At 46.5% G+C, this 10,827-nt stretch overlaps 1 protein-coding gene across 1 annotated transcript in view; it reads right to left on the bottom strand.

The window, feature by feature from the left end:
* LOC127586376 (snake venom vascular endothelial growth factor toxin ICPP-like) overlaps positions 1 to 10,827 on the bottom strand; it is a 41,835-nt gene continuing 31,008 nt past the window's right edge. Inside the window, exon 8 of the mRNA XM_052044292.1 lies at positions 1 to 1,219. Within this exon, the coding sequence (XP_051900252.1) occupies positions 1,180 to 1,219 (40 nt within the window). The 3' untranslated portion in view covers positions 1 to 1,179. The remainder of the gene's footprint in view (positions 1,220 to 10,827) is intronic.

Below are 10,827 nucleotides of genomic sequence, written 5' to 3'. Positions count from 1 at the left end.
TGGTGCAAAGGACAGTGGCCAGTAAACCCACAGGCACCCTGAGTGGATCTGTGTGACTGCAGGAAGACCATGCAAACTCCACACAGACAGCGCCGAAGGTTAGGGTTAGGGTCAAACTCTGGTAGCATGTGCTATGTGGCAAATGCCCTTCCTTCTGTGCCACCCTCCCTCGACTTCCCCCCATGTTATTCAACACTTTAGATTCATAGAGAGAGTCCCAGAGCCACACAGCACGGAAACGGGCCCAGGCCCACTGGATCTGTGCCAACAACCGAGCTAGTCCTATTTACTCTCCCCATTCCCATCAACCCCCCCACCAGATTCTACCCCTCACCCACACACTAGGGGCAATTTACAGTGGCCAATTAACCTACCAACCCGCACGTCGTTGGGATGTGGGAGGAAACCGGAGATTTCCTGGGGAAAACCCACGCGGTCACAGAGAGGTTCTGCAAACTCCACACAGACAGCGCCCAAGATCAGGGTCGAACCCGGGTCGCTGGGGCTGCGAAACAGCGGCTCTACCTGCTGGGCCACTGTGCCCACCACCATTTTGGTGATGCCAATCATCCTACGCTGTGCACAAACATTTTAAGATGCTCCGCTGTCTGTAAATCACATTGGGCAGTCCAGTGATTGAGATTGGCTCCTCCTGAAGGGATGTTTGGCTTACTGTTTACAAAAGAGAAGGAATCCTCACTGATTAATTGGAAGTAAAGTTGATAACAGTTTAAAAAACACAGACACACACAAACTCTCATCTAATGCAGCACTCAAAGTTTTGACTGTAATTTAAATATAGTGAATGCTGCCTGTATAGTCTGCAGTACATTTGCATTGTTGAAGACAGCAACTCCCTCCGATGAAGAGATACTCCAGGTCTGGCAGAAGGGACCGGTTCTGGGATAAGTGGAAAGTTGTAGAAGGGACCTGGTCCTTGCTGCCCTCTTCTCTGCCACCATCCCCTCCCCACCTTCTCGGCGAGGGGGCTCCTGTTCACCAAGGGTAGTCACGTCAGGAAGTACAAGGATTATTCACCCCTCTTCCTCTGTCACAGCAGAATGAGGAAGTGTCACCATTGTTCATCAACGCTGAGACACTTTCTTCTCAACGTCTCTCCATGGCACAGACGGCAATCACAGTCCACCTCAGCCCGATGGCCATGATCTTCCTCTTCCTTCAAGCTGTCTGGGGCTGCTTCTTCCTCGTGATGGGGCATCTGAAAAGGAAGAGAATTTGTGCTCAGTTCTGGTCGCCTCACTACAGGAAGGATATGGAGGCCATAGAGAGTGTGCAGAGGAGATTTACAAGGATGTTGCCTGGATTGGGGAGCATGCCTTATGAGAAAAGGTTGAGTGAACTTGGCCTTTTCTCCTTGGAGCGACGGAGGATGAAGGGGGACCTGATAGAGGTGTATAAGATGAGAGGCATTGATCATGTGGATAGTTGGAGGCTTTTTCCCAGGGCTGAAATGGTTGGCACAAGATGACACAGGTTTAAGGTGCTGGGGAGTAGGTACAGAGGAGATGTCAGGGGTAAGTTTTTTACTCAGAGAGTGGTGAGTGTGTGGAATGGGCTGCCGGCAACGGTGGTGGAGGCAGATACGATAGGGTCTTCTAAGAGACTTTTGGATAGGTGCATGGAGCTTAGAAAAATAGAGGGCTATGGGAAAGCCTAGTAATTTCTAAGGTAGGGACATGTTCAGCACAGCTTTGTGGGCCGAAGGGCCTGAATTGTGCTGCAGGTTTTCTATGTTCTATGTTCTATGTTGAGAGGGTATATTTTGTTCAATGCCTTCCAGAGTCCTGAGACACACAAATCCACCCTGGAGAAGGATTCCGTCCCTTGTTCCGATCTGCACCAGTTGAATTTTCCTACCTTCCACGATCTTTGAGACAAGTGAAGATCTACTGAGCTCAGTCCTGAAGACTTCACTTTTCCCTCAGCACTCCAGCTTTTTTGGCAGGAGGAGGCCAGTTGGCCCGCTGAGTCCATGCCGGCTCCAAGCACGGCGATGCCATGAGGGCCATGCAGATACGAGAGACTGCGGATGCTGCAATCTGATGCAAAAAAAAACCAAACTGCTGGAGGGACTCAGAGGGTCAGTCAGCATCTGTGGAGGGAAAGAGATTGTCGACATTTGGGTCTGGACCCTGCGGGAAACATCAACCATCTCTTTGCCTCCACAGATGCTGCCTGACCCACTGAGTTCCTCTAGCAGTTTGTTTTTTGCCTCATTAGGACCCTTCCCCCTCTTATTTCCTTGTAGCCCAGCAACTTATGCTCTCAATGCCCATCAACTCCCCTTTGATTCTTTTGCCACTTAAGATATCTTTATTAGTGACATGTACATCAAAACACACAGTGAAATGCATCTTTTTGCGTAGAGTGTTCTGGGGCAACCCGCAGGTGTCACCACGCTTCCGGCGCCAACATAGCATGTCCACAACTTCCTAACCCGTACGTCTTTGGAATGTGGGAGGAAACCGGAGCACCCGGAGGAAACCCACGCAGACACGGGGAGAACGTACAAACTCCTTATGGACAGCGGCCGGAATTGAACCGGGGTCACTGGCGCTGTAATAGCATTACGCTAACTGCTACACTACCGTGCCTGCCACCTAGCTTGCGCTAAGGGGTAATTCACGACAGTAATTAACCTGCCAGCATGTCATTCCGATGGGGAAGGAATGTGGAGCACCAGGGGCAGCCCATGTGATCAAAGGAGAACATGCAAACTCTATGCAGACAGCACCTGAGGTCAGGATTGAACCTGGAACCTGGCAGCAGTGTTGACTGATAGTGATAAAATGATGGGGGGAGGGGCGGTGAATGATTTTCCAAATTTTTACTGTCCTTCTGTGAAAATAAGTGCTTCCTGATTCAATCCCGAACTTCCTAGCTCAGAGTTCAAAATTAAGATTATTTCCCAATATTCTATTCCTTCATCAGAGGATGTAGTTGTCAGTATTAACTGCTTCCTTTTACCATTCTGAAAATCCTGATCAGATCACCCCACAATTTTCCAAATTGTAAAGAAATACAAGTCAGATTTCTGCCCTCTGTGTCACACACTTATAGCCCAGGCACCAGCTTGATGAATCTCTACCCTATCTGAGACCAGTAAGTCCTTCCTGAGGAACTGCCCCCTTTTGCAACCTGGCCCTCACAATATACAGACCAACATTAGATTAGCTCTTTTATAACTTATTGGCTTTAATGATTTGTCCTTCCAATGTCTTCAGTTCTCTACAATACAATCGCAAGAGGCCGCAGAGGGTTGTAGACTCAGCTAGCTCCATCACAGGCACAACCCTCCCCACCATCGAGGACACCTTCAAGAGGCGGTGCCTCAAGAAGGTGGCATCCATCACTAAGGACCCTCACCATCCAGGACATGCCCTCTTCTCGTTACTGCCATCGGGGAGGAGGTACAGGAGCCTGAAGACCCACACTGAACATTTCAGGAACAGCTTCTTCCCCTCTGCCATCAGATTTCTGAACCCATGAACACTATTCCTTGCTATTCCTCTTTTGCACCATTTATTTATTTATTGGTAATTTTATGTCTTGCACTGTACTGCTGACACAAAACAAATTTCATGACATATGTCAGTGATAGTAAACCTGTTACTGATTTTTCCCATTTGGAAAATACTCTTGGGTCCTAGGAATTAACTTCATACTTTCTCACATGCCCTGATGCAGGGTCTTGACCTGAAGTTTCGACAATTCCTATCTCCCCACAGACGCTGCTCGAGCCACTGAGTTCCTCCAGCAGATTGTTTGTCGCTCCAGATCCCACCACCTGCAATCTCGCGCGTTTCCACTTTCCCACAAGAACTCCATTTTGTCTTAATTTTAAAATTCAATTAATTTGTGTATTCCCTGTTTGTAATTTCCCACAGTGAGTACTCTTCAATACTTGCTTTGTTGTAAGTTGCTTGGTAGTTTGCTGACGTCATGAAAGGTGCTATACAAATGCACTACTTACTAACCCACAAAACTGAGTGTCAGCTACAGACTTGGATACAGCATTCTATTCAAGCTATTAATATGGTCTCAGAACAGAATCCAGGGGAACCTCACTTGATAACTTTTACTGTTCAGAAAATCTACTCTTTATTCCCAGTGTTTTAGCTCTCAACTTCCAATTCAAAAATTTGACTCCAATTTTTGCAAATAATCTCTGATGGAACCTAATTGAATGCACTGTGGAAATTCATATGGACAACATTCATAGAATCATAGAACAGTACGGCACAACACAGGCCCTTTGGCCCACAGTGTTGTGCCGACCTTTAAACCTCGCCTAAGACTATCTAACTCCTTCCTCCCACATATCCCTCTGTTTTAAATTCCTCCATGTGCTTATCTAGTAATGTCTTGAATTTGACCAATGTACCTGCCTCCACCACCGCCCTAGGCAGCGCATTCCACGACCCAACCACTCTCTGGGTAAAAAACCTTCCTCTGATATCTCCCCTGAACTTCCCACCCATTACTTTAAAGCCATGCCCTCTTGTATTGAGCATTGGTGCCCTGGGAAAGAGGCGCTGGCTGTTTAATCTATTTCTCTTAATATTTTGTACACCTCTATCATGTCTCCCCTCATCCTCCTTCTCTCCAAAGAGTGAAGCCCCAGCTCCTTTAGTCTCTCCTCATAATCCATACTCTCTAAACCAGGCAGCATCCTGGTAAATCTCCTCTGCGCCCTTTCCAACGCCTCCACATCCTTCCTATAATGAGGTGACCAGAACTGGACACAGTACTCTAAGTGTGGTCTAACCAGAGTTTTGTAAAGCTGTATCATTACCTCGCGGCTCTTAAACTCGATCCCACGACTTATGAAAGCTAACATCCCATAAGCTTCCTTAACTACCCTATCCACCTGTGAGGCAACTTTCAGGGATCTGTGGATATGAACCCCCAGATCTCTCTGCTCCTCCACACTACCCAGAATCCTGCCATTAACTTTGTACATTGGAAGATCTTTGTGCCCTCCCTTTCCATATCTGCCTTCTCTCCATCATTATAGCCTTAGCAAGCAAAAACTTATCGATCTCTGACTTAAAATGAATGAGCCTAGCTGCAACTTCCAATTGTGAAGAGTTTTCCAATTTCAACCCCTTTCTGTATGGAAGGGTCATGGAGCTATGTTGCATGGAAACAGGCCCTTCAGCCCAACGTCCGAATAACCCACCCTTTCACATGTCTTTGGGACATGGGAGGAAACTGGAAGCCCATGCAGTCACAGGAGGAGCGTGCAAACACCACACAGGTGCTGCCTCAAATTTTTCCACATTTCATTACTTTTAAAGGTTTGGCTCCAATTTTAGAATCTGCTTCCCAGTCCTACTTTCCTCAAGCAGCAGAAATAGTTTTCCTCCATCTACTCCAACAGCTACCTACATTATCTTGAAAGTTCAGTCCAATCTTAGATTCATACAGTCCTAAAACAGAGAAGGGGTGCCTTAAGCTCATCATGTCCATGCCAACATTGACCCTTCTATTCTAATTCCACTTACTAGCAACTAGTCACCAGCCTTCTATAGGCTGTCTCCGGGTAAATAACGGGTTTCGTTTTAACAGATGTCCAAAGGTTGACTTTGTCCATAAGTTGGAAAACACACAAAAATCACTCAATACGGTAACCACATCTCCGCTGTGCTGTAATGAATGGCATCAAAAGTGTAAAAGGCTGATAAGAAAGGATGATGACTAAAAGTGGAGAGAGGGAGAGAGAGGCAACTAGTTCTGCCGTTCGTAGGAATGAACGTATGTTTGTACGTCGGGCATTGTTGAAAGTATCCTGACTGGTTGCATCACGGTCTGGTACGGCAATTCGAATGCACAGGAATGTAAGAAGCTGCAGAGAGTAGTGGACTCGGCCCAATACATCACGGGCACATCCCTCCCCACCATCGGTAGTATCTACAGGAGGCAACATCTATCGTCAAAGATCCCCACCATCCGGGCTGTGCCATCTTCTCGCAGCTCCCATCGGGCAGGAGGTACAGAAGCCTGAAGTCCCACACCACCAGGTTCAGGAACAGCTACTTCCCTTCAACCATTCGGTTCTTGAACCAACCTGCACAACCCTAATCACTGCCTCAGTATAGCAACACTATGACTGATTTGACCTATGACGGACTTAGCTTTTTTTTGTTCTAATTGTCTTCTTTCTGTAAAAGTTGTGTTTAATTTATGTTTTTCTTGTGAATGTTGTGTATCTGATGCTCTGTGCCTGTGATACTGCTGAAGGAAGTTTCTCATTGCACCTGTGCACACATGTACTTGTGCATATGACAATAAACTCAACGTTGACATTTTTTCTTACTTTGACTTTTGAATTTAATAATATTATGGGAGCTCGTCTGTATGTAAGGGTGGCCAGAAGTAGGGTGTTCCTAACCCGGGGACAGCATTTATACTGAGGCAATTCAAGTGCTCATTTGGATACTTATTAAACATTGTACCTGCTTCTAGCACCAGCTCAGACAGTGTGTTCCAAATAATTCCTCCTCAGATCCCCTCTAAACCTCTTTACCCACCTTACCCTAAACCCATGCCCCCTAGTTTTAGACAGGCACGGTAGTGTAGCGATTAGCATAACGCTATTACAGCGCCAGCGACCCGGGTTCAATTCCAGCCACTGTCTGTAAGGAGTTTGTATGTTCTCCCCGTGTCTGCATGGGTTTCGTCCAGGTGCTCCGGTTTCCTCCCACATTCCAAAGACATACAGGTTAGGAAGTTGTGGGCATGCTACGTTGGCACCGGAAGCGTGGCGACACTTGCAGGCTGCCCCCCAGGACACTCTACGCAAAAGAGGCATTTCACTGTGTGTTTCGATGTACATGTGACTAATAAAGATATCTTATCTTATCTCTGCTATGGGGAATAGTTTCCTATAGATTGCCTGAGTAGTATGTGGGAGCCCTACACCCAGTATCAGAGCCCTGGCTGTAAAAAGCTTAAAATCAGTCAAGGAATAACAGTGGGACTAGGGGGGTTAGGGGATGCATGTGAGGGTGAGGGTACAGTAGCAATGGGTTAAGTTAATGAACTATTAGACAGGCCTCTGAACACCTGGAGATGGATGGGGAATTTAAAATTTGAGTAATTAAGTAAATCTGGGAAAAAATGCTAATCTCAGGAATGTGACCAGAATGTTATGTATTTACATAAAGGGTCATAGAGTCATACAGTCCAGAAGCAGGCCCTTCAGCCCAACATGTCTATACTGACCATACATGAACCAAGTACACTAATCCCATTTTCCAGTAAATGTGATTAGTGATACAAATGCTTCTCTGGTTCATTGAAACTCCTTGGGAAAGGCAAGCTGCCATCCTTACCTTGTCTGATCCCGAGGTCCACAGCATTGTTTCTGGCTAGCCCTGACTCCATACAGTTTGCTGCCTCACAGCTTCAGTGACCCCGGTTCGATCCTGACCTCCGGCACTGTCTGTGTGGAGTTTGCATGTCCTCCCTGTGACCACGTGGTTTCCTCCCAGGTCCCAAAGGCATGCGGATTGGTAGGTTAATTAGCCATTGTTAATTACCTCTAGTATAGGGGCTGGTGGGGACATCAGGAAACAGTTGATGGGCAGGTGAGAGAGTATAGGTTGCAAGGACATAAATGGGGAAATGGGGTTGATGTTATTTTTCAGAGAGCTAGCAGAAGCTCAGTGGGCTGAATGGTATCCTACGTTGTAATGAAATATATGCACAGGACGTATGGATGGATGTTAACTGCTGTAAGGACATAAGGGGGGTACAACGGGCATTGATGGGTGAAGTGAGGAGGCAAGGACCTGGCAGATGGAGTGCAGTGTGGGAAAATGTGATAGTGACTAGTTTGGCAGTGCAAAAGGAGGCATTATCTAAACAGTGAGAGATTGCAGAGGGATTTGAGTGTCCTAGTGCGTGATTTGCAAAAGATTAGTCTGCTGGCAGAGTAAGTAACTAGGAAGGCTTACAGAATGTTATTGTTCATTGCTAGCAGAATTGAATACAAAAGTTAGGGGGGTTATGCTTCAGTTATGTTGGGCATTGGTGAGACCATGTCAGGCAAAGTGTACAGTATTAGTCTCCTGAGGATAATGTAAATTCATTGGGTTTGTCGGAGGAGGTTTACTAGACTGACACCTCAAATGGGTAGGTTGTCTTATGAGAAAAGGTTGGACAGGCTAGGTTTGTATCTGCTAGGGTTTACAAGAGTGCAAGGTGACTTGATTTGAACATCAGATCCTGAGGGGCCTTTACAGGGTGAATGTGGAAACGGTGTTTCCTCTTGTGGGAGAGTCAAGAACTATGGGCCACTGTCTTAAAATGTGGGCTCCGGGTGCTCCGGTTTCTTCCCACATTCCAAAGACGTACGGGTTGGGAAGTTGTGGGCGTGCTATGTTGGCGCCGGAAGCGTGGTGACACTTGCGGGCTGTCCTCGGAACACTCTATGCAAAAGATGCATTTCACTGTGCGTTTCCATGTACATGTGACAACCTTATCTTATAAAAATCTGAGACAAAGTGAATTTTTATCTCCGAGGATAGTGTGTCTTTGGAACTCCCATCCTCAAAGGGGAAATGGGTCTTAGAATATTTTTAAGGCAGAGGAACACCATAAGACCATAAGGTATAGGAACAGAATCAGGCCATTCGGCCCATCGAGTCTGCTCCGCCATTCAATCATGGTTGATTTTTTTTAAACCCCAATCTCCCGCCTTCTCCCCGTAACCCTTAACCCCCTACCAACAAAGAACCAATCAATCTCTGCCTTAAACACACCAACGACTTGGCCTCCACAGCCCTCTGTGGCAACAAATTCCACAGAGTCACCACCCTCTGGCTGAAGAAATTCCTCCTCATCTCAGTTTTAAAGGGACATCCCTTTATTCTGAGGCCGTGCCCTCGGATCCGAGACTCTCCTACTGATGGAAACATCCAAGGGAAGATAAATACTCAATAAGCAAATGGATGAAAGTTACCTGGAGTAGGTAGGGGTGTGGAGTTGAGGTTATTGATCTTATTGAATGACACAGCAGGCTCAAGGGTCCTAGTGACCTGCCCCTGCTCATTATGTAGGCTGGTGAGGTCAGTGACACCCATTTCCCATGAAAAAATTAAAATAACATTTACCATATAGGAAGGATGTGATTAAACTAGAGAGGGTGCAGAAAAGATTCACAGGAATGTTGCCAGGACTGGAGGGCTTGAGTTATAAGGAGAGACTGGATAGGCTGGAACTGTTTTCCCTGGAGTGGAGGAAGCTGAGGGGTGACCTTATAGAGATATATAAAATTATGCGGAGCATAGATAAAGAGTCACACACTTTTTCCCAGGGTAAGGGAGTCTAAAAGGGTGAGGGTACAGGTATAAGGTGAGAGGGGGAAGGTTTACCAGGCAGGGTTTTTCACACGGTGGGTATATGGAATGAACTGCCAGAGGAAGTGGTTGAGGCAGGTACAATTAGAACGTTTAAAAGACATTTGGACAGGTACATGGGTATAAAAGGTTTAGAGGGATATGAGCCAAACGCATTCAAATGGGATTAGCATAGATGGGTATCTTGGTCGGTATGGATGAGTTGGGCCGAAGGGCCTGCTTCCTTGCTGTGTAACTCTATGAACCTGTGAATCTATAAGCCAACACAGCAAAATACCCCAAATGCATAACAGGACATCTATCAAAATTCAACAGTCAAGGAGGTATTCATGAAGACAGAGGTGCACTTAAACGAGTGCCACACCCGGGTGGTGGGTGCCTGGAACGGGCTGCCAGGGAAGCAGATACAACAGCCACATTTAAGAGGCATTTGCAGAGGCCCGAGAGCAGGCAGGGAATGGAGGGTTGCGGACCGTGTGCAGGCTGATGGGATTAGTTTTGACTGGTATCGTGATCAAAGGGCCTGTTCCTGTGCTGTACTGTTCTACGTGAAAGAGATGGAGAGGTTTAGGGCCTGGACAGCTGAAGGCGATTAAATTTGGGAATGATTAAGAGGCTGGATTTGTACAGATTGCACAGGAGGGATTGCACGAAGATTTATCAGGATGTCGCCTGGGCTGGAAACATTTAGCCATGAGGAAAGATTAGATAAGCATGGGTTGTTTTCTTTGAAACCAGAGACTGAAAGGAAACTTAATTGGGGTGGATAAAATTATGAGGAGCCTAGAGAAGCAGTAAAGACCTACTTTGCTTAGCAGAAGGGCAGTGTAGTGGTTAGTGTAACGTTATTACAGCGCCAGCAAACCGGGTTCAATTCCAGCCTCTGTCTGTAAGGAGTTTGTATGTTCTCCCTGCGTCTGCGTGGATTTCCTTGGGGTGCTCTGGTTTCCTCCCACATTCCAAAGACGTATGGGTTAGGAAGATGTGGGCATGCTATGTTGGCGCCGGAAGTGTGGCGACACTTGCGGGCTGCCCCCAGAACACTCTACGCAAGAAGATGTCTTTCACTGTGTGTTTCGATGTACATGTGACTAATAAAGATATCTTATCTTATTAAAAAAAACCCAGAGGGAATAGATTTAAAGTAATTGGTAGAAGGATTAGTGCAGAGATGAAGAAACAAAAATGTTTCACCGGGAGGACAGTGGGGGTTTGGAACCCACTACCTGAGGAGGTAGTGGGAGCAGGAACCTTCATCGCATTGTAGAAATACTTGAGATTTCCTTGAAGAGGTGTGATCTTCATCTCTATGGACCAAAGGTGCACCTCTTTTTGACAGGCAAAGACCCAATGTGATAGAAAGGCCTTCTCACTGCTAACATTGTTGTAAAATTCACCACAGCAGAGGATTAATGAGAAGGAAATCTCCGCAGGCAAAGAA

This window comes from Pristis pectinata, chromosome 35 (genome assembly GCF_009764475.1).
Source record: "Pristis pectinata isolate sPriPec2 chromosome 35, sPriPec2.1.pri, whole genome shotgun sequence".
In the NCBI taxonomy this organism is placed as follows: domain Eukaryota; kingdom Metazoa; phylum Chordata; class Chondrichthyes; order Rhinopristiformes; family Pristidae; genus Pristis; species Pristis pectinata.
This window is presented reverse-complemented; position numbering and strand designations above follow the sequence as displayed.